The sequence below is a fragment of the Argiope bruennichi genome, chromosome 3, assembly GCF_947563725.1.
Source record: "Argiope bruennichi chromosome 3, qqArgBrue1.1, whole genome shotgun sequence".
Lineage (NCBI taxonomy): Eukaryota > Metazoa > Arthropoda > Arachnida > Araneae > Araneidae > Argiope > Argiope bruennichi.
Window position 1 is genome coordinate 40,351,360 of NC_079153.1, and position 25,200 is coordinate 40,376,559.

The 25,200-nt window shown below is 32.9% G+C and overlaps 1 protein-coding gene across 1 annotated transcript in view; it reads right to left on the reverse strand.

Annotated features, from left to right (window-relative positions):
* LOC129962501 (neurensin-1-like) overlaps nucleotides 1–25,200 on the reverse strand; it is a 161,443-nt gene that overhangs the window by 18,374 nt on the left and 117,869 nt on the right. Inside the window, exon 3 of the mRNA XM_056076244.1 lies at nucleotides 12,404–12,497. Within this exon, the coding sequence (XP_055932219.1) occupies nucleotides 12,404–12,472 (69 nt within the window). The 5' untranslated portion in view covers nucleotides 12,473–12,497. The remainder of the gene's footprint in view (nucleotides 1–12,403; nucleotides 12,498–25,200) is intronic.

Consider the following 25,200-nt stretch of genomic DNA (forward strand, 5'->3'; position numbering starts at 1 on the left):
TAACTCAACTAATTGAAGTATTAGTTTAACTCATACTTGCATGATTAAAATAATTCATGTTCACATAAAGTATTTTAATCTGTCGACCATGGAAGCAAAATAGTGAAATTAATTGGCGAAGTCATTCTATTTGTTAAGTCTAGGAGATCTGCCATACTTTTTATATTGCAATCTTTTGTAAATGGAAGGTAGGTGTCATCAGTTTATTGTTAATAACATACCTAAATCACAAGAATCTTCAAAGGAGCAGAAATTGGTGAAATGGGTAATGTTGTAATTGACAATGAAATACTATGATGGAGTTTTCTATTGCAATCTTCAAAGGAGCATAAATTGGTGAAATGGATAATACTGTAATTGACAGTGAAATACTATGACGGAGTTTTCTATTGCAATCTTCAAAGGAGCATAAATTGGTAAAATGGGTAATACTGTAATTGACAGTGAAATACTATGATGGAGTTTTCTATTGCAATCTTTACAGGAGCATAAATTGGTAAAATGGGTAATACTGTAATTGACAGTGAAATACTATGATGGAGTTTTCTATGGAGTAATAGATAATGTCCAATGAAATAGATTTTTTTTAACCATTTCTAGAAAAAAAAGGTGGGTAAGGAATACTCGTACACTAATGATATATTCAGTAGTAATGAGATATTTTAGGAAAAAATGTGGAAATCGGGAAAATGGTTAGGGCTGAGAAGTTGTTCTTTCGCCTTATTTACTTTAAGCATAGCCTGTATACTATATTACTTACCAAAAGTAAAAATTAAATGATAAGTAATTTTTCAAATTTTGAGGATATGATTTTCAGAGATATATTTATGTTCTGGGAATTTTATTTTTCTCATCTTTATGGGTGGTAGCAAATAAACCTTTTTTATTACTGTCAAAACAATGCCATGCAGTGAAAATATAATGCGAATTTCCTGATTAAGGGAATTGGTTTTACCGAAAATAATTCAAAAACGATCCAATAGTGAATATCGTAGACTTCTGCAAACGGAACAGTTAATTATAAAAAAAGTTAAAATAATTTCGGAAGATGGAACATTTTTTTTCTTCAAGGAGGCATTTACATGATAAAATTTTCGAGAATTGGTGGAGATGGGTCATTTTCTTCGTTCCCGTGATCCTCCAATAACTTTTATTCCTGGGGACATTTGAAAACTCGAGTCTATAGCTTAGAGTTTCGTAAAGTCGTGAAGTTTAATCTTTGTAGAATCAACAAATGTACACTTGCAAATACTTTGCAAAGTTTGTGGAAGTAATTCGAGAAAAAATTTGATATTACATGAAATACCATTGGCGTTAATGTTTAAGTTTATTTATATAAAATTTTTGAATTGTTAAATAAAATTCAATAAACACTTTTTGCTATCAGTTATTCTGTAATATTCGTAATAAATCATTTTCAGATGAATAATTTATTTAAAACCTGCACATAAATAAGTTTTAAAATATGCAACTAATTTTTATAATACAAATATTGTATTTCTATGATATATATGTAATGATATTTTAAACTCTTAATTTATAACAAATTAATTTCCAAGATTTTATCTTAATTTTGTCCATCGTGACTTCAATCTAAAATATTCGCTTATTTCGTGATCCAATTCCACTTTCAGTTTAATTAATTCCTCTGTAAAAATAATGCGCTATCAGTACTATGTATCAAGAGAAAGTGATATCTTCGGTTGCCCTTGTCAGAGGTCAGCATGTGTATTCCATTGGCGCGTGCCCAGAAATCCTATGTTATATAAGACTAGTGATTATTTGTTTCGCGCTTCTTTCTTACTTCTGCTTTTGTGCCGCGCTGCAACTTCTTGTATATAATCATGCTTAATAAAACGAAATTAAAAATACAACGTCTCGTCTATGTCTTCAAACACGCACTCTGCTTCAACCAAAAATATGTTACATGTTATTTAGCCGACAGGATTCGAAAATGTTATATATATATATATATATAATATACTCTGGAAAATATCATACTTTTGCAAAAATCATTAATAAAAATGTCAATGTCTGTTGCTATTATAAAATGAGATTAAAGTTAAAAAACGCATGTCAAATAATAATTATAGATTGTAAGAGTATGAAACCGTGTTTTACATTTGTATTTGCTCTTTTCGCATATTAATTATTGTTTGAACCTACGAAAAGGTAATCCGACTTGCATTGCTTCCTAAATATAAATTCTCAATTATAAAATGCCTTTATACTATTAAATTCCTAATACCTTTTAAAGCTTAATATTACGGTTCATTTCGTCAACACTTAATCCTACAAAGACCCATTAAAATATTTTATTCCCTAAGACATTCTCCGCCTACATTACTGTTAAAACACTCCCGTCAATGTAAGAAAGGTTTTATTTTCTTGCCTCACAACTTAATTCGGGTCCTTTAATATCCTCTTAGTGTGGCTTTCAAAGCATTTTATAGACTTAAAAACATTGGGAAACTTACTGTTTTCATTATAAAGCACCAGCGTGGCCTTGACAAGCAGACATCAAACAAACAAATCCCGGATTTGCTAAACTTTAAATTGACTTTCGAGGTGGGTTCTGTTAAGTTCGTATGATAATTAATTTTCCTTCAAAAGAATTTTGGGTTGTTTTAAAGAACACTGTTTAGAGACTTTTACCAAAATATTTTCTCTTTTATTTTCCAGTAAATATCCATATATTTCTTTTTTCTTCTTGTTTTCTTCTATCCAAATATTTATTTTCTAGTAAATATTCATATTTGAGCTGGCTCAAAGTGATTCACAGGGAATCAAATTGCTCCTAGATCCTCTTGCAGCTCTTTTTCAATACATCTATAGATTCGAATAAAATTGCTTTCTAATACATTGAACATCTAGGTATATCTATTGCATTTTCTGCATTCTCGATTTAATTTGCCTATAACATTAATTAAAAACTATTGTAAAAGCATACATCGTTTGGTACAAATCAATATAATTAAAATTTATGCTGGGATAGCCTGGCTGGTAGGACGCTCGATTCGCATCTCTTGGGTTGCGAGTTCGAACCCTGCCAGCCGAAGATTCCCCGCGTGTGTGGTGGCTGACGCACGTTAAATCTGTCGTGGTCCTCCAAGTCGAGACAATACTACTGGTGGTCCTGGTTCAGAGGTGATCGTTCTCTGATTCAGGTCTAAATAGCGATCTGTGGATGAGTGAATGCAATGAATAAATGAAGTCCGCCCCGTAAAAAGGGTTGTGACGTGTGTGTAGCTAAGTCGTTCTCTTGGCCCTAGATGACGCTACTGTAAAAACAAGAGACGTACCCTTGGCGTAACCCTTTCTAGGGCCGTGGGAAGTATGCTTCCCACCAAATTTATCAATCTTTGTATGAAATTATGTAGGTTGGCATAAGTTCTGATAAATGTTTTTAGAAAGACAGAAACGTAGATGCTTCAGTTCTTTATCTCACACAAAATGATGTGTCTTGACTTGTTACTTAATTATTAATTAACCAAATGAATTAATTAATCATATTAAATTTATCTAAATGAATCCCTTTTCTTATTCTAATTTCAAGCCTAAAAATATTTTAACATAATATGACTATAAAAAAATGGCCCTTTAAAGTGTTAAACCACAATTGACTTCTTAAAGTCAGTGGGTTTGTTTAGACAAGAGCCATTAGGAACAACAATAAATAAAATTTAGTTAATATTATCTGAAAGATATCAAAGAAAATGCTCTAAACTTTTCTAATATTGAACGTGATAACCAAACGGATTAATTTGTATAGAGTAACCATTTTAATTGCATTCTAATAACTAATTACTGTTTTGCTAAAAAAATCATATCATATAAGTGGATAAATGATTTGAGTAATGTAAATAATTATATTTTTGATGCCCCAGTCAATAAAGGCATGATTGAGAGTTGAAAGTATTGTTCGATTTCTCATGCTGTTACTCATACTTTCTAAAATAATTATGTACAATAATTTCAAACGAAAAAGGAATAAATTTCACTTTATTGCGATTAAAATTCAATTGATGGGAAATAGACAATTGTGACCGTTTCTGGGGAAACAATAATGGATGGTCAATGGACTAACAACTAATCAGCATCTAATTCGAGCATTATTTTCTGGAAGTAGATGTTGATTGGCTGAAATTATTAAACCCTAGGCTTCATAACTCGGTTAATTTTAATCGGAGAAAAGGACCTTTTTTTATATTTAAAATGTTAGCGAATGAAGAATATTTTATTAAATAGGGCAAATTGGTCAGAAAGCCTAAATGTAAATTTAAACTTAATAAAGTTACAACTGTAAAAATTATGAATTCAAACAATGTTAACATAAAAGAAATGCATTTAAGGCACTTATATACACATATATATGCAAGCATTATTTTATGTGAAGCAAGATGCAGTTTTGAAGACAGTGAAAAGACTTTCGACTTCGTGACGTCGTTTTATTTCATTTTGAAGAAGCAGGCATATGTACAAGCAATGAGCACACACACAACACAGAGAGGAATGAGGAAAAAGCTCTTGGACATTTTATCCCTGGTCTTATATAACCTGAGATTTTGATAGGGAAAATATTTCTTTACTGTGCTAATATATTAATAAGATTCTGATGGGGATTTCTGACGCATATTAATCACAAGTAAGGGAAACACAGGGATCTTCTAAAAAAAGAATGTGATTATTGGACATTTTTCTAGCCCTTCACGCGGAGCGTGTGTCGGCGTTTTGACGATTCAGCAATTTTATAAAGCTTCTTTTGAATTAATTAAGTCGTGAAAGTGGAATTGGATCAAGAAATAAGAGAATGAACTTACTATGGGCTAAATTAAGATAAATTTTGGAAATTAATTAAACTGAAATTAGAGTTAAACATACCTATATATATACTTACCTATATATATATATATATATATATATATATATATATACACATTTAAAGCACTTATATACATACTTTTGGAAGTTTAGGTATTGATTTTGAGTCCACAATTACAGTAACCACTACGAATATATTTGTTTATTGATTACGAGATATGTGATTATTTTTGATGATGACTGCAGTTAACCTTACTAATAACTGGTAATAATAAGTAACTGGTAGCAATTAATAATAATCAGTCATTGTAATAAACTGATAAATCACTTTTATCATTTATTATTAATAATAATCAATTAATCACTTTCACTCCAAACTTTAAATATTGTAACAACAGAAAAAGGGCTTATGTGGATGAAAATTAAATCTGTAGCTTCTTTCATATCCAGAAAGCTTTATGTTATCGTTACCGATAATCCATCAACAGTAAAAGCAAAATGGTTTATTTTGTTGTTGTTGATGAGAAACATGAGAACAGGCGAAGGAGAAAAGAAAAAATATCGGTTGTGTTTAATCGGATTATCGAATAGATTTTCTTTCCTTTCAAAAACCACAAAAGAAAACAAACCGGTAAGATAAGAGAAATTTTGAAGTCTTCTGAAAGAAGGGAACAACAATGTTTCAACAAATTGATGAAAAAAATCTATTTAGTTGCCAAAATTTCATATAGTATAGAGATAGAAGTTTCAGACTTACAGACTGACGTATCAGTAAAATATTATGAAGTATATCAACCAAATTAAAAATTTCTTTTCAAAATGTTAGAAAAATGGCAATGACGACCTTTTTTAATTGTTAATTTCTGAACAATTCGACTTAATACGGAAAGCTAACGAAAAGCAGTGATTAAAGATAATTTGTTCAATAAAGCCAAAAAAGCAGTATTTATCAATTCAGAAAATATGTCAGACGTGAAAACGTGCAATATTCTTAGGAACGCGAAATTAGGAATTTTTTGTTCTTAATTAATTATATATCCGGAAATTATTACGGAGAAATTTCGGGCTGTGTACGAGTGGCTGAAAAATCCCAACAAGCTTAAAATAGAGGAGCGACGCTTTATAATACAAAAATACGCAGAAGAAAAGTGCAAACGAAGCGTACACAAGAAAAACACTTGAAGTAAATAGCAGTACTTGAGCAACAAATTACTACTAAACAATAGCAAGAACACAAAGCGCTAAGAGAGAACTCACTGGACCATCATTCAATTGACTTCAGTTTTGCCTCGGCATTTGTTAGTTTCCGAGATAGGTCATAGAAGCTTCTAGAAGGATATCATATCTTCGGTCTTTTTCTAGATATCATAAAAGTTTAAGTGTTTCTGTTATTTCATTTTTTAACTCCAAATTATTCGCTAAGTTAGCAGATAGTTGTAAAGTTTGCGCGAAAGTCGGTGGTCATTAACCAAGCATTCTTGCAACGTTTGTTCCTGACTGCTCGTCATATTTCATTTTCTGAATAAATCTCGAAAAAGCATAATTCACTCTACATTCACTATGAAAAAAAAGCATCAACAGAATCCAGCAATTACAAATACTCTATCGATTTCTCATTTTTTTAAAATTTCCTATGGAAACTTATGTCTACATACATATGTAATTAAAGGTCGTCTACCCTCTCAATTTTTCATTTTTGTGATGCATCAGAAATAAATCTTTCATAGATTCCAATAATTGGAACGATCTCGCCACTTGGTTATTGATGCTACCAATCAGAATTTTTATAGGTACTTTATAAGATTAAAGCATATTTTAGATATGCATATGTGTCAAGTATACTCACTTACAGAGTAAGAACTGTCCAAGAAAGTTTAAGTTATTAATTGATTTAAAAAAAAATAAATACCTGTATTCTTAGTGAATAAAATGCGGCTGATGTTTGTTTAAAATATATTTTCTTATGCAGCAATCCATAATTACCATATATTCTTTTTTGTAATATTTTGTTTAAAAGTTTTTTTTATGTAAATATTGCCTTTAAAAATGATCCGTCAAGAAACGTTTGGTAAATAGCTTCATTTAATAGTGTGAAAGCTATTTTAATAACCGTAAATAATTAATCCGTGGGCACTCTTGACTTTAATTATGCTACTTAAGAGACGGGAAGTCATCATTCAGCTTAATCCTTAATGAATGAATTCTGGTAAGCTTCATTAAACTTTAACACATGTTAATCCTAGCGAAATTGGAGATTTTACTTTTTTTCATTTCTAAGACAGAAAATCAGCATTTCACTGATTTTAATTATAGTTAAGTATGCTACCTTTTTATAATGAATTTGTCTTCATTTTTTACTCAAGTAAGTAAACTTAAGTACGTTAAACGAAAGGGCTTATAAACATACTCCTATACATTTGATATTAATTATTCCATTGAAATCAAACTATCGTTTCTGTTCTAGGCATTCATCAATTGTCTAAAAAATTTGGTGAAAAATAACTGGACAGTTTTCTAAAAATTTTAAGATAGGAATGGGTAATTAAATAACATAAAAAATAATAATCTATATCTATACTTATAATAAAGCTCAATGTGTGTGTGTGTTGGCGCTCTACAGGCCAGGTCATTTGGCATACAGCTATCAAATTTGGTACATGTATACCTTAGAGGTCGGGAATGTGCACCTGGGGTTCCTTTTTTTGAAATTTTAATTATTAATTAAAAACTAACTTTCCCTCAAAAAAAAATCTTCCATTTTCAACACCGCCAAATTTTCCGCCAAAATAATCTTCCATTTTCCCCACCGCGAAATGCGTAAGGCTCAGTTGTTTTTTTCTCCCAACAGTAATGAGGCTAGGGTTAATATTTTTCGGCGGATTATTTCAAACGATTCTGTTTATTTTCTTAATGTTTGATGCATTTAAAGTTAAACATTGTTAATTAATCCATGTTTCAGATTCATTCTGAAGTACTTTTGAATTAAAATAACACAGAATAAAGGAAATTATAAATGTATAATCTGCATAGCGTTACCTAACTGGCGAAGGAAATTCACGCATGCGCATTGTTCTGATTGTTGTCATGACAACCACTATCAACGGATGATTTAAATTATTTTTAAGTTAGTTGCATGCTTTTGTAAGTAAATTGTATTTATGTTAGTTATATATTTTTTGTATATGCTTATAGTATTAAGTACATCGTTTTTTAAGTAGTTTTTTTTAACCTGTTTTCGACCGATTATTTTAAACGATTCATTTTATTTTCTTAGTGTTTGATGCATTTAAAATAAAACATTGTTAATGAATCGATCTGTTCATGATGAATCTGAGAAAATTTTGTTGACAAATTCTTGAGATATTACATAAATTAAGAAAGATATTCTTTAGTGCCCATAAAGTTTAAACGCTCAGTGACTCTATTATCAGTAATTATATTATTAAAAAAATGCTTTGTTTCAGTAAAAAATATTATTATATTAATTGGAGATTAATCATTTACACTTTAATTTAAAGCATACATTCTACGAGGGGTAACAGAAAATTAGAGAGATACGTATCACGTTATGACTAAAGGCCTTTATAATATTATGAGTGAATTATATGACTATCAAAATTTGAAGTTTTAAAATATTTTGCTGAGGAATCTATTAAAATTGGAATTGCATAAAATATTTAATTATTAAAATTTTAACGAACATTAAGATTGGCGAACTGGCTGGTCACCAAAGGCGGCTAGTAGGTAATAAAAGAATGTTGATTACGTTACGATTTCTTTATCCGCTGTTGCCTATGTTAATTTTCGCATGTTCTGTCTATCTTTATGTTTTTGTTGTTTTGTTAACTGTGTTTCTTCATTCTTTTATCGAATAAACCGCCCTTATCCGATAATGAACTTAGTCTTTTGATAGTACATCCACTAGACGGATATGGCCGCGGTGTCCTGGTGGTAAGGTCTCGGCTTCGGAACCGGAGGGTTTCAGGTTCGTGACCCGATTCCACCAAAGAACCGTCGTGTAAGGGGGTCAGTTGCACGTTAAATACGTCATGACCAAACGTCCTCCCGCTGGTGTGGTGTGGAGAGGGCTAACATTCAGCTAACATTCAGTAGATCTACATATCAACCGTGATTATCAAATAGACAGCCATAAAATTACGATTACGATTAAATAGCTGAATATTTAGATGTCAAATGAAATTACTAGCTCATAGCATTGACATGAGGAAAAAAAGTCCTTTGAATTTTGAATAAAAAGTATAAGAGACTATATGAATTGAGAAAAGAATACAAATTATTTCATCACTTCTTAAGAACAGAAATTCTTAACAAGAGCTTTGCGTATTAAAGATGAAAAGCTTTAAAGTTATAATTACTGAAAAATATTTAATTTGAACATCAAATTTCTCTCTTTTTAAAATGTGACGCAAATAATTCTGAAATAAAAGAAATGCGAAATTAAAAGTAAATGTCCAGAACTTAACATGAATTAAAAATACATCTTAATTGATTTTACTGTCCTATGTATTTCGTAAGCCATAATAAAAGATTGCCAAATAGTAATAGCCTTGCATAGAATTTTTTCCATGAAATATAGATGGGCTGGAAGGTTTCAGGTTCGAGACCAGATTCCACTGAAGAACCGCCGTGTAAGCGGGTCTGGTGCACGTTAAACGTTCTGGCCAAACGTCCTCCCGCTGGCGTGGAGAGGTGAGGGCCAGCTCAGGTGTCGTCCTCGTCATCTGACCGCAGTTCAAAATGACGAGGTCCGTTCCAAAATAGCCCTAGTGTTGCTTCAAACGGGACGTTAATATAAGCACACCAAACCAAACCACTAGACGGATTTCCCTTAATAAAACAGATGTTGTAAATGAAAGCGTTAGTGAGCATTAAAATACATAAATTCTGAAAACATTATTTTTTTTTCTAATAAAAATACGACAAATGGTGCATTTCTTATCTTCTATCTTGCTTCAATTATTAATATATAAAAAGGGAGCCATTTCCTTGATAATAGACATTCGACTAAACTTATTATTTTTAACGTACCATGTGCTTCGTATTGTAATTTTGCCAAATGAGTAACTGAATTAATTCCATTTCAAAAAAAAAAAAAAAATTATAATATAAAATAATTAAAATTTACCATTACGTACAATATTTTGTACTACCATTTTGGAATTAATGGAATAATTCTCAGAATGAGGGGGATAAAAGGACATTTTCTTTCTGTTTTTCTCGATTTTTCTAATTGGCACGTAAACATGGAAAAGCAACATTAAGGAGGTAGGAAAGTGTGCTATAAAGATTTTATGAGTAATAAATCTACGTAATTTATCTTTGTATCGTTGTGAGTTTTGCAGCTATATATTCAGAAGATCCTCTTCTCCCCAAAAAAACTCGATGAATATTATAGGCTTTTAAGAAAATGTACAAGAAAGTGTTAAGGGTAGCGCCAAGAATGTAATTAAAAAAATAGTCATAATATGTTGCTAATCTAAAGTTTTTTTTGTCTAGTAAATGGATTATGAGTTGGAAAACCTAATTCAATCTCAAATAACACTTAGAAGATAAATAATTTGAATTCAGTGTCAAATCACTACATAATTCACTCTCGAACGACATTTTGAAAGACCAGTAATTTGGCATTAAATACAAATTACTTAATTCACTCTCGAACGACATTTTGAAAGCATGTAATTTGACATTAAATTCAAATTCCTAATTCACTTTCGAAACTTGCTCGGACACGCAATTTAACATTAAATTCAAATTACATAATTCACTCTCGAATGACTCAAGGACATGTAACATAACATCAAATTGAAATAGATGAATGACTTTAAAAAATTGACTTTCATTAATAAATCCGATATAATATATGTATCAAATTTTGATTCAATTAATAGAAAAGGTGTCTGAATGTATAGTATTCTTCATAATGTAGGGTTAAGATGAAGGATTTTAGAAATTTATGTTTTGAAAACTACTGCACATTATAAAAGAAAAAAAAGTTCCAATTTTGTTTTTAACATCGCTCAACAGAGGATGGCTATTTCTAGGTAACATTAGAATTTTGTTTATTTCCACCACTACGCTTGAATAGAACAATTTTTTTTCCAACAAGATCGAACATCATCCCATTCGAGTTTGGATGCTCATGGCCTATTTAAATGAAGTTATAACAACTTTGGACTCTACATGCAAGTAACACTGTTTTATCTTCCATCACGTGACTACCAAAATCCAGAAATCATACCTAATGTGATTTTATGGGGTTGCACCAGAGACCTGTCTTATATGACAGGATTTCTAAAAACAGTCAATGAACTTAAGGAATCCACCAGTACTGAATAAAGCAACACAGGACGAATGACAGAGAAAGAGTTCAAAATGTATGGAACGAACTTGATTGCCGATTAGATATTTCTCGTATTGCGAAGAGTTCACGCATCAAATATTTGTAACTGAACAAAAAGGAATCATTTTCTTTCTTTTACTGTGTTGTTGATTATATTATCTGCCATGGCTTTGAAAATATAAATGCTTAATATGCACTTATTCTTTTATGCTAATACTACATCACGATGGCGAAAATGCTTTATAATTCGTCACCATAAGCGAATTTATATACATATCTACAATTATGATGATAAATCTTTATGGTTCTTGGGTTTTAATTCATCAAGTCCATATACATATGAACCTTTCTTCGACGGATTTCGTATAAATCTGATATATATATCTACAAATTAGATTTTAAGATAATATAGTGTTACAGACTTGCTTGAGGACTTATATTGCTTTCCTGCGCAGTAAGTCTTCTTGTAAGGAAGGCAATTTTACATATAGAGTAATGGCCGCTGAATGAATGCTAGGTCAATGTTCCCGGGCCTTGATGACAAACTTCGCGAAGAATTTGGGACTTTGAGACAAAAGTAAAGGATTTCGAATATTCAAGAATCTTGGCAAAATCCCGTGAAGTCTGGAGTTCCCATGTTTATTCTAGAACATTAGATGCCCTGTCACGGTGCTAAAAAAATGAAGTGAGTCATAAGTAATTATACGAGTTGAACTCAAGCTAGTAGTTGAGTAAAACATCTCTTTGAAGTATTCATTTCCGAAGGATTTTCTCTAAGCTTTTTGTGCTATTGCGAATGTTTAATAGTGATTCGTTGTTTCTGTGCTGCTGTCTACTGTAAAGGATCTTTTTGTGTATGCTTCATTCGTGTTTTATGTTTTGGTATAGAATTGATTATCGTTATCTTGTAGTAAATTTATCGGATCTTTTAACTGTACATCCATCAGATGGATTCTTCCACAAGAATACCAAATTTAATCACTCTAGACAAATGCGTTTTTCAGCTATTGTATTAAGATACAAGCAGACAAAGTGATAGATTGAAGTAAGAAAGAAGTTGTCAAAATTTCGACGACTACAATACTTTCTGATTATATACTTCGTATACGGGAAAGTTAAGAAGTCAAATCTATTCATAACAATGAGAACTTTCAGCAAAATGTAGTCATTTTTATAATATTTAGAGTTTGGGAGGAATATTGTAATGTTTTCTCAACTTACGGAGACTTCTTGAGACGGTCCAGCTGCTTCACCTCCTAGAAGAGAAGAGTTTTCATCTTTTGATTGCATTCCACTCAGCTAAAGCAAGGAAAACCTGTCAACAAAATAATGAAAATTAATTACTCAAATGTGTAACTTTACTCTCAAAATGTAAGATTGATTCGATGCATGATAGTTATTGTTTAGGATATTATTCATAATATTTTATATAATTCTTGCCATCAAAAGATATCAAACTCATTTTTAAAGAACAGATATAACATTTAGATTGAATCATTTACTGAACAAAAGACATAAGTTAAAAAATAACTGGGCAGTAAATGTCATTATATCAACTTTTTAGGTATTAAAATAAAAAAGAAATTGTAATCTGATGTCGCAAATTTCTTGTTATCATGTGAGAACATTATTATTTTTAAGTCATTGTTTGTCTTGATTAATTTTAGTCATTAACTAATTTAAACCGATTTGAAACAATCACGAGACTATCAGATTACGCATGCATCAATGTTTAGAAAACAAAGGTTCTCCCCCTCCCCCTTCTTCTTCTTTCGTTTCAAAATCGCACGAGCTCCAAAATTTTGGTTGAACTGGTTTTGTAATTATTATGTGACTACTGTATTAGGCAATCGTCAACTCTTAACAAAGCAATAGTATTTTTTTTTTCATCCCAAAATTGTTCGAACTTCAAAACTTTTTTTGCCAGCTAGAAAAATTGAAAATTAAATGTAAATGTATATATATATTATAAACTTTCGATATCTCTCCTCACTCTTTCGGGTTCATTCCCATTTTCTTCTCTGTATTCTTCTTACGACCCTTCTCTTTATTGGCCATACAGGAGAATCGGGTATAAGGAGGACATTCACGACAAGTTGTAGGTGATATGTTGCCAAATGTGACAACATTCTTTATCATTTTCTAATAACCTCAAAAGCGAAAAATTGATGCATCAAAGCAATACATCACCAATTTCGATATTTTTTGGCATCAAAAACCTCCAACTAAAACAATATCATGTTCTCACATGATAAAATTTAGAAATATATTTACAAATTTTATGACTTAATACTGAAATACACTGAAATAAGATTTCGTATTAATATATATATATATATATATATATATATATATATATATATATATATATATATATATATATGATGTATTATTAATATTCAGTAAGAAATATAAAAACAAAGATTTATTTTAAATATTGAAAGACAATTGTAAGAAAAGGATCAGTCCCATTTATAAAAAAAAAAAATATATTTCATGCAAAGAGGGATGATCATTAATCAACTCTGAAGGATTTATCATTATTTTTATAGTTTTTCTGAATTTTAATTTCCGAGGAGAAGATCGAACAAAAAAATGATTGATAACCTGAACTTCATAAATCACACTGAGAATGATTTGTTTAAATTTAATATGAAAAATAGAAGCGGAGTATATTCGCTGTGAAAAATGTTTTGTCTTCGAAGTATTTTCTCTGTAATTTTTCGCTTTTCTTTATTTTTATGTTTTAAGCATAAAGTTGAGAAAAAGATAATTCTAAAGAAAAAAAATGTCTTTAAAATTCAAAGGGAAACAGTTTTAATCAAGGATCATTTGATTGTTGATCTTTTTATTTTCTAATTTCAAAAAAAAAGTTATTTTTAATTTTAATGAATTTATATTTTTCTTGAGTAATTTCAATGGTAATTCATATTTAAAGGAAATGCCATAATTAAAAAATGTAAAATAAGAGTCGAGTAGCATTGCGCGGGTAACTAAAAATTTATTTATTTTAAAGATTCAAAATATATATAAAATATAAGCATATTAAAAATACTTAAATTCGACGTTTTCAATTTAAACATCTTAGAATATTAAGGAGAAAGTCTAGCTTGTATTTTGAAAAAAGTATCTCTCACTATTAAAGATTTCATACATTTCTACAATTCTTTAGTAAAGTTTCACCGCTAAATCTCATCTATCTTGAATAGTGAACTTTAAAATTGACAGACAGACATAATGTCATTTTGAAACACATTTTCTTATGGTTATTGAATAGAATTTCTTTTTCGGACCGCGATTTACGATATTGAAAACAAAGAAATTTTTAGATAAATGATATATCGAAAAACCAGGGTGTTTTAACAGATAAAAGCATATGTCATTTATAAACCTAAATTTTAACTGTTACCAATTATTGTTAAAAGTAAGAACAGAGAATTTGCTTAAGACTTTGTATGATGACGAAAAGGAAAAAAAAAGTACTCTAAACATTTGGTAATTAAAAATAGTTGAAATTCGAGAATATATGAACCTAATACATGTTACCTAAAATTCTGAAATCAGAGAATATCACATCTTCTGGTATAAACTAAACATATTGTCACGTAGATACTATAGTATAGAACTGAATGGTACACACAAGAGGTAGAGTTAAACCAATTTATTAACTGAACTCTGAACTGAGAATACAGTAACTGACAAATCTTCTGCTTTTATACAAGCAGAGAAAGTTCCAGAATACTCTTCTGGAGACGGTAAGAAAAGTCCAGAACACTTATCTGGTAAACTCAAGAAAGTCCAGAATCTTCTGGAACATGAAATAAAGGAAAACATAAAATCGAGGAATTAAGTATTTACATATTTACATACACTATTAATCACATTGTCTCTAGCGGAATTCGAAACCAGGTCTCTTGATCATGAGACCAGTGCCATGACCATTCGGCCCTGGAGATTCGACTGTCTTTCTTCAATGCGGCATTGCTCCCTCCTTAGAAGAACAGCGTCTCGATGTTAGGACATTTCATTGTGTGGCTCTAGTTCTTGATCGAGTGACAGGGCCAGTATAAGTTGTCGTGTCTTCACGGGGAGTAGTCTCTTGAGAAATATCTCTTTCCGGAACCTCCATACTTTCATAAGAATGTTGGTCGTCTTTTTCTTCTGGGTCATGGTACGGCTTCATGCGTAAAACGTGGACAACTTCCTTCGGTTTCCGCCTTCTGGAATTAGGATCGAAATCGGCTACTTCATAGGTGATGTCGGACAACCGCCTCAAGACTTGATAAGGGCCGAAGTACCTCTTGAGGAGCTTCTCGGAAAGCCCTTTTTTACGAACTGGAATAAAAATCCACACTAAATCCCCTGGTTCGTATGCCACCATCCGATGTTTGGAGTCATAATCCCGGCGATCTTTCTGCTGAGCCTCGAGAGTTCGTGCACGAGCTAGTTGCCTCGATTCTTCTGCCTTATTGATCAGATGGCTGACGTAATCGTCTTCATGGTTGAACTCGTTGGAGCAAACAAGAAACATCGTATCCAACGGCGTTTCAGCTTCTCGCCCATGTAATAGGTAGAAAGGAGTAAAACCTGCCGTGTCCTGCTTGGCAGTGTTGTAGGCGAATGTGACGAACGGCAATATCTGGTCCCAGTTCTTCTGTTCGACATCAACATACATAGAAAGCATATCTGCTAGCGTTTTGTTGAATCGTTCTGTAAGACCATTTGTTTGCGGATGATAGGCTGTTGTCATTCGATGAGTGATATTGCAGAGGCGATTAATATCGGACACCAGCTTCAACTGGAAAACTTGCCTACGGTCTGTAATGATAACTCGTGGAGCTTCATGCTTCAGGATTATGTCCTCTAGTAGGAATTTGGCGATTTGTGTAGCTTCCGCCGTCGGTAAAGCTCTGGTGACTGCGTACCTTGTCAAATAATCGGTGCATACTACAATCCATTTGTTGCCGTCGTCCGATTTTGGAAATCGTCCTAGCAGGTCGATTCCGATGCGATGAAAAGGAGCGACAGCTGGTGGAATTGGCACGAGATAACCTGGTGGCTTCTGAGGAATAGATTTTCTCCTTTGACATTCTTGGTAGTGCATCACATATCTTCTAAAACTTCTGTACAAGTCTGGCCAATGAAATTGCTTTCTTATTCTATCATAAGTCCTGGTGAATCCTAGATGTCTGGCGGTAGGGCCGTCATGCAGAGATTCTAGAATACTGAGCCGTAAATGCTTCGGGATCACTGGTAGAAATTTCTTTCCGGAAGGATCAAAATTCTTCAATATACTCCTTCGACTAATTCAAAGTTTCCCAGCCTGCTTGCTTCGGTACTTTGTTGGTCTCTTATTATTCTTGCTAATTCTGGATCTTTCATCTGTTCTTCTGAGAGATTAGTGAATAAGGAGGCACCTATGGAGTCCCCAGGCCATGAAGCATCGACTTTCAATGGGTTTCTGGACAGGCTATCAGCATCTTTGTGTTTCCTTCCACTTTTGTACACCACTGATACGTCGTATTCTTGGAGTCGCAGCGCCCATCTTGCGAGTCTTCCAGAGGGATCTTTCAGTCCTGTCAGCCAACACAGGGAATGATGGTCAGTGACGATCTTGAAAGCATTTCCAAAGAGATATGGCCGAAACTTAGTTATAGCCCATATGGCCGTAAGGCATTCTCTTTCAGTTGTGGAATAGTTTCTCTCAGCCTTCGTCAGAGTACGCGAGACATAAGCTATTACTTTTTCCTTCTCATCTTCCATTTGAACTAATACTGCGCCGATTCCGTATCTACTCGCCTCAGTGTGAAGTTTCGTTGGTGCAGTTTCGTCATAAAGGCCTAAGACAGGATCGGAGGTAAGATCTTTCTTTAAATTATTAAAAGCTTCCAATTGTTCAGGTCCCCAACAGAATTTTGTGTCCCCCTTCAGTAACAACTGTAGAGGTTCGGCTTTAGGGCAAAAATCCTTTATAAATCGTCGATAGTAAGAGCAAAGTCCCAGAAAGCTTCTGATATCATGGATATTCCTAGACACGGGAAAGTCACTCACGGCCTTTATTTTTTCTGGGTCCGATCGTACGCCATCACTGGATACTAGGTGTCCCAAGATCTTTATCTCTTTTGCTCCAAAGTGACATTTTTTTGGATTAAGGATAAGGCCTGAGTTCTGTACACACTGAAGGACGGTATTCAACCTCTGAAGATGCTCATCGAATGTTTCTGAGAACACCACAATGTCATCTAAATAGCCAACGCACATTGTCCATTTTAAATGTCGCAGAAGATTATCCATCATCCTTTCGAAAGTTGCAGGAGCGTTGCATAAGCCAAATGGCATCACTTTAAACTCGTATGATCCCTCAGGTGTTATGAAAACTGTTTTCTCGCGATCGGCTTCATCAACTTCTATTTGCCAGTAACCAGAGTAGAGATCCATAGAAAAATATTTTGCCCCCTTCAGGCAATCCAAGTATCGTCAATACGCGGCAATGGATGCAAGTCTTTCGTGGTAATTTTGTTGAGTCGGCGATAATCAACACATAAGCGCCAGCTTCCATCTTTTTTCCTGCCAAGACGACTGGAGATGACCATGGACTTTTTGATGGTTGAATGATGCCTCTCTCTAACATTTTGGTTACTTCCTCACTGATAATGCGGCGTTCAGATGGAGACACTCTGTAATAAGCTCTCTGACTGATAGGTAAGTGGTCGCCTGTGTTTATTCGGTGTTTTACATTGAGTTGACTTCCTTTCTTGATCAAAATTTTCTGAAAACCTCTGGAGTAGATGCAACATACTTTCTTTTTGGTCGATCCTCAAATCTGGAGCTATCATCGTGGTATAGTCGATGACACCCAACTTTGCCTTTGAAGTTGTTGTAGAATAAAGCGATCCTTCATCTATGGTATTTACGCAGTCTCCGTGTAAGGGTTCGGCATACCCGATGAACATGCCTTTAGGAATGATCTGAGGTTCTCCTTGTCCATTGGCAACCCATAGTTCGGCTTTACCATTTCGGAGCGTAACTATAGTAGACGGAATGGCAACTTTCTTGTTTAAGAGGAGTCTCATATTTCCCTCCACTATTACGTCGATAGAACGATGGTTCTTACGGCCTAAGACGGTGATCTTTCTGATAGAACGAGTAGGTACTTTATAGTCTTCCAACGTGATTAAACGACTGGAGTCTGGAGTTTGGGATTCTTGAATGACATCTTGAAGCAAGAGCTCCGAGCGTAGACAATCTATAACAGCTTGAGAAGCGCCCAACAAGTCCCAACCAAGGATGATATCGTGACTGCATTGCGGCAAAACAATAAACTCAAAAGCTTGATGTCGGCCATTGATTTCGGGACGAAGCGTACATTTTCCCACTGGTCTCACGTAATTTCCATCGGCGACTTTTAAAAGAACATTATTAATTGTTGGAAAGATCACTTTCTTCAGTAGGCGACCATACTTCTTCGAGATAACAGAAAATGAGGCGCCAGAGTCCTCAAGTGCAGGTACTGGCTTATTGTCAACGACTACTTCAATGTTGTTTCCGGACATCTTTGCGGCAATCGGACGATTTTTGTCACTAGCGGCCTTACCCCCAAGGAAGGTCGCACCGCTTAGTTTTCCTCATTTCTGCGGCTAAGAGATTGACTGGATCTTCTATATGGCGACGGAGATCTGTAGCGGTGTGTCGGCGATCGTCCTCGTGATGGGCTGGACAACAAACTTCGGACTGCTGGTCGGCTGTACTCGTCAGAATAGTGTCCCTCATTCGATGTCTGACGGCCGAAATCTCTCCTATTAGCCCGATATGCGTCAAAAATAGCTTTGCGATTTCTGCAGTATCGAACTACATGGCCAGGGCGGCCACAATGGAAACATACGGGTCTTCTATCAGGGGTGCGCCAGACATCTGTCTTCCTCTGTGGTTGCTGTGCTACGGGCATAGGTCGTCTGGCAACTTCAGCATAGGAAGGTCGGCTTCTTGATTTCACCTTTGTCCATTCTGGTGTCGTCTGTGACAAAGGAGCCAAGACGTTTTCCACTTCCTCCCGAACAATGGCTTCAATGCCTTTGTCTTGGAGTTCGGGATCGACCACTGGAGATATGAGACGCTGGACCTCCTCACGCACTATTTGACGTACCAGTGACACCAGATTCAGTTGTTGGTCAATGGCTGCCATTGGTACGACATTTGGGAGCCTTTCAAATTTCCTACCACGGATCGTCCTTTGCTGCATTTCTTCGATCTTTCTACACCATTTAATAAAGTCCTCTGTAGTGGTTATTTCTTTCGTCAGTAGTGCCTGGTAAACATCTTCGGCGACTCCTTTCATAAGATGAGATACTTTCTCTTCTTCTGACATATCTGGCTTGACTTGATGGCATAACCCCAACACGCTTTGGATGTACGATTGCGTGCTTTCGCCATATTTTTGAGCTCTATTCTTTAGCTCATCTTCTGCCTTCTTTACATAGTGCTGCTTTTCTCCAAATGCATCTTTTAACATTGATTTGAAAACATCCCAAGATGTCAATCTATCTTCATTGTTTTCGTACCATAGTTTCGCTGTGCCGTCCAGAAAAAAGAACACATTTGCGAGACACGTCATGTCATCCCATCTGTTGAATTTTGACACTCTGTCGTATTCCTTCAGCCATTTGTTTGGGTCTTGTCTCACGTCTCCTTTAAATATAGATGGATTCCTGTATTGTGGTTGTGCTGGAGTACGAATGACCGATTTAGCCTCCTGCTCTACAGGCATTTTCTTTGTCTTTCTAGGTAGTGGGTTATAAAGTCCAAATTCTGGGTCAAGGCCTCTAAGGCGATTACTTTTGCGTAAATCCGTTTCCACGCTGACTGGAATCGTACCCGGCGCCTCCGTCAAAGAATGTCACGTAGATGCTATGATATAGAACTGAATGGTACACACAAGAGGTAGAGTTAAACCAATTTATTAAGTGAACTCTGAACTGAGAATACAGTAACTGACAAATCTTCTGCTTTTATACAAGCAGAGAAAGTTCCAGAATACTCTTCTGGAGACAGTAAGAAAAGTCCAGAACACTTGTCTGGTAAACTAAAGAAATGTCCAGTATCTTCTGGAACATGAAATAAAGGAAAACATAAAATCGAGGAATTAAGTATTTACATACACTATTAATCACATTGTCTCTAGCGGGATTCGAACCCAGGTCTCTTGATCATAAGATAAGTGCCATGACCATTCGGCCATGGAGATTCGACTGTCTTTCTTCAATGTGGCATATGTGATTTATAAACCTAAATTGGTAACTGTTACCAATTATTGTTAAAAGTAAGAAAAAAGAATTTGCTTAAGACTTTGTATGATAGCTAAAAGGATAAAAAAAGTACACTAAACAGTTTGGGTAATTAAAAATAGTTGAAATTCGAGAATATATGAACCTAATATATGTTACCTAAAATTCTGAAATCAGGGAATATCACATCTTCTGGTATAAACTAAACATATTAATTAAAGACCAAATAGTTGGAAATTTTTTTGAATACATTTGTTTGGATATTTGAACCACTGTTGATGCATATCGACAAGCAAAGATAAATTCTGGGAAGAAACGCAACAAGATGATAAGAACATATAGTCAAAGAGTCAAACATTACGTTTAACTTGCTATATTTATTAAAACTACATAAAATTTATCACAAAATTATGTGTAAACTTACAATTCGTATTTCTTTTTTCATTTAGATTTTAGTTTTAATTATATGAACTTCTCGTTTTAAAGGAAAAAACACTACGGCTATTTGGGAACGGACTTTGTTATTTTAAACTACGGTCAAATCTCGAGGACGACACCTGAGCTTTCACACACCTCTCTAAACTTTAGAACCACACCAGCAGATAACGTTTGGCCACGACGTATTTAACATGCACCAGAAGCGCTTAGGTAGCGATTTTTTTGGTGGAATTGTGTCACGAACCTAGAACTTTATCGTCCCGAAGCCGGAATCTTACCACCTGTCCACTGCCGTCCCCCTTTTTTCGTTTAGAATGTACTGCTCATAGTAACTTCAACAATTTATAGTTAATATTTATCTTTGTGGGTTATTTAAGCTCTGCCCTATTCTCATAAATATAACTATATGCTTTAATAATAAGGAATGATCTGAAATATTCTTTTATCTTAACGTAGCAAAACATTTTTATTTAACATTCATCATTATTGCATTTTGAATGTCAACATTCATCGGTTAAGTAATAAATAATGATATTTAGCAAATATTTCACTCATATACCAACGTGACTATGAGAGTGTTGACATTCACCGGAGAATATTGACATTTGACAAATAATAATCTTCCACCGGGACATATGCATTATTTCGATTTAAATCTAGCACTTCTCTAAGCGACGAACGAATAAAGCTCTCCAAACGCAGGATGAGTCATCTGTTAATAAACGCTATTGTATTGGAAGACTATCTGATGATTTGTGGATTTTTCTACACGTTTTGAAAGCTTTAATCTAAGGGTGATGACAGAATTGAAAGATTATTGAGGTGTAGAGAGTTTGGAAAAATATTTTATCTTATATGCAAATTTGATATTTAGAGTAAATTAATTGTATGATGTTGTGATTGAATGATTTTTGTTCCTGGAGACCTGGTTACCTAGAGCGAACCTTTGGAGCCAACAATTTTCCAAATGCAGCTCTAACCTTTATAAGTGATATGATCCAACGTATAAGCATCTATTGGTCTAATAGTATTTAGACTATATAGTTGTATTACCGAGACTAAACAAATAGAATCACAGATAAAAAAATTTTTGCTAAAGGGAAATCTGAAATATCAAAAATCCTCAAATTCAAAATTTCCTCTACTATTTCAATACTATTACTATGCATATTCCATATAAGGACAAATAAAAATAATCAATGTCCCTTTGAACTAGATAGAATAGTAAATCTGACATTATCTGAAATTATCTTTTTACTGCACCTTCTTGATCATCTGGTAATATATATCTCCATTTTGGATGGTAATAGATATTGTCTTTATGAAATAAATGCACAATTAGCATAATGAATAGATTCAAATGATGTTTACTTTCCAAAACGGATTAAAATGTCGTTTTTATTGGTTTTTTTTTTTTTTGTTTATTTCATTTCATTCCATAAATGTCCAAAGTTCTCAGTTTTCTATAAAATAAATAACTGATCTTAATTTTAAAAATGTCTAGTGTCAAATTACCATTATAACTTTCATTAAATTCATTGTGAACCGAAATAAGTTGTAATGATATGTTTAGTATTTTTTTAATATTATACGAATTAAAAGATAATTATATTATTTAATAATGCACATTCTGTTGCATCACAATATATCAAATCCTCACCTTTTCGTTTGTCTTATAATTGAAGACGAAACAACTGATAATTTTTTTTATGCGTAAAATTTTACTCCGAAGCTTTGCCTGTTGGAATCAACACAAAAGCTATTTTCAGGCGCCTCTTGTAAGTCAGCTTAGTTTAGTTTAGTTCAGTTATATAAACGTCCCGTTTTAAAGCAGCACTACAGTTATTTTGGGACGGACCTCGCAATTTTGAATCGCGGTCAGATAACGAGGATGACACCTGAAATTGTAAGTCAGAATTGTACTGAAATGTCAAGGAAAACCACTCGCCCGGTATTTAATCGGCTTAAATGAAGCTAGGAAAAGTAACCAGTTTAGATGCAAAATTCTTTTTTGAATGAAATGGGTTATTTTGTTGCTCCGCGAAGTAAAATATAATTAAATTAAATAAAATTAAACCTTTTATGTTGACATCTTTTCCAAAAACATAGTCTGCCTCTTTTTATAACACTACTGGCAATTTTTTAACTAAGCAAAGAAACATTAAAAGATGCACTGTATAGAATTTAGTCTGAGAGGAGCCATTTAAATTTGAAGGGTTAATTCATACATATAATACCTTTCATGAAATAACTCAAGTAACTGACATAAAAGTAAAAATAAATGGCAACTTGCACCCGGAATAAAATTTTCTGGTTTGAATTTTCTGAATTGTTTCAACAAGGTTTCAATAACTTTCTAGAGTTGTTTATATTTATTATTTTTAATCAAGGTAGGTGATTATGTTGGAAAGTCGAATTTTGTTTATTCGATATTTTTAATTACTAAACACTTTTTTTTAATGAAGATGCTCGAATTTTGTTTCTACTTTCATTTTTTGGAAAGTTAATATTAATTTTTATATTCTCGCACACGTAATATAGACAACTCGACATTTTGAAGAATCTCCACGTTTCTGGCTTCCTTGAATTCGATAAACACATTTTTGGAAAACATCCACCTGTCCGTCTGTCTGTTTGTGACAAGGTTAATTCAAAAAAGCTTCGAGCTAGACGTTTGAAATTTAGTATACGGTCGTTACATTAAATTTGCAGATTTCTATCAAGTTTTCTATGATCAGAGGAAGTCTGTCTGTCCGGCTATTCAAATATAATTTGAAGCAATAATTACAATATGAAAAGAGCTAAATGGATAAAGTTCAGTACACCGATGTAGCCTGTATATTGTAGACATCTGTCACATTTTGAGTCAAATCCAACTAAGAGTTGATATCTGTATTTTCAGAAACATGTCAATGCAATAATTCAAAAACGCCCTGACTTGAATATATCAAATTTGGTATGGGATTTGGCGACTACAAAGTTTTGTCAAGTTATTGGAATGTCAAATATTTACTTCAAACATTTTTACTCTATATATATTGAGTATAGTAAAAATAGTATGTATATAATATACTTTTACTTATATATAGAGAAAATAATGTCTAAAGCACAAATTTGGTTTTTGGTTGCCATTAAATTGTGCCAGGGATAGATCGCACAATAACTCGCCAAGGATGACACAAGAAATTCAGTAAAATTGCCAAATTCAGGTCAAAAGTTTGTATTTATAACAACTGTACATCAATGCCATATAAGACGTGTTCAGGCACGACACATTTATTAGAGAATATCCGAGAAAGGTTTGGAGAGACCATTCCCACTGCTTATATTTGCATAATGCACATTTTAATGCTATTTTGCAACTTTAAGTACTATTTTTTTCAATTTTAAATTTTGGAAAATTCTTACGAAAAAATCAATCATTGCAATTTAATGCATAATTTTTATTCATATTTCCTATAATGATATCTTAGTGTTCTGCAGTTTCATAATGACAGAATAAAAACTATTCAGTAAAAAAAAAACACACATACACACAGTTACTTTAATGCTTTAGAGAAAAAGGAAACTTTAATGATATTTATCAGTCGAAATTAAATATTTACAAGTAGGATAGAAAAAAAAACTTATTTCTTAGTTCACGAACAAAATATTTCTTATTTGCAAGGTCTCGAACAAATTATTTGATACAATTTCAAAACAAAAGATTTTTGCTTTAAACAACTTTTTATCTTAAGAAAATCCATATTTCAAATAATATTCAAAATATTTTTGGTTTTTAACAAATATATTTTTGCTTCATAAAGGTGTTTTAAATCTATTGTATTTTAAAAGTTAAAAGTGTGAGTATTTTACATCAGTTTTCAAATAATTTATTCCAAACTTTTTATACATACCTTAAATAGATTGAAGGCATTTAGTTAAATAAAATTAAATTGTTTTATTGAAGAAACTAAAAAAAAAATCTGATGCGTAACTACATTCCTTTTAATAATATTAATATGAAATTATTTATCAATTACAAATTCTACATAAGAATTCGTAAATGCATTTTGCATTTAATACATTTGAAAAATCCTAAATTTGTCAAACAATTTTCTATAAATTTACTCATACTTAATAATATCATTTTGATGTATAATATGTATTAAAAAATTCGAAATTTAAGAAATTATTTTGTATAAGATTGATATAATTTGTATCTTCTACACTAGATGGCGCAATTTTGTTTGTTATAGTTCCCCCCCCCCTTTTATTTGTATATATGTATATGAATAGTTTCTCTTCTCTCTTATAAAA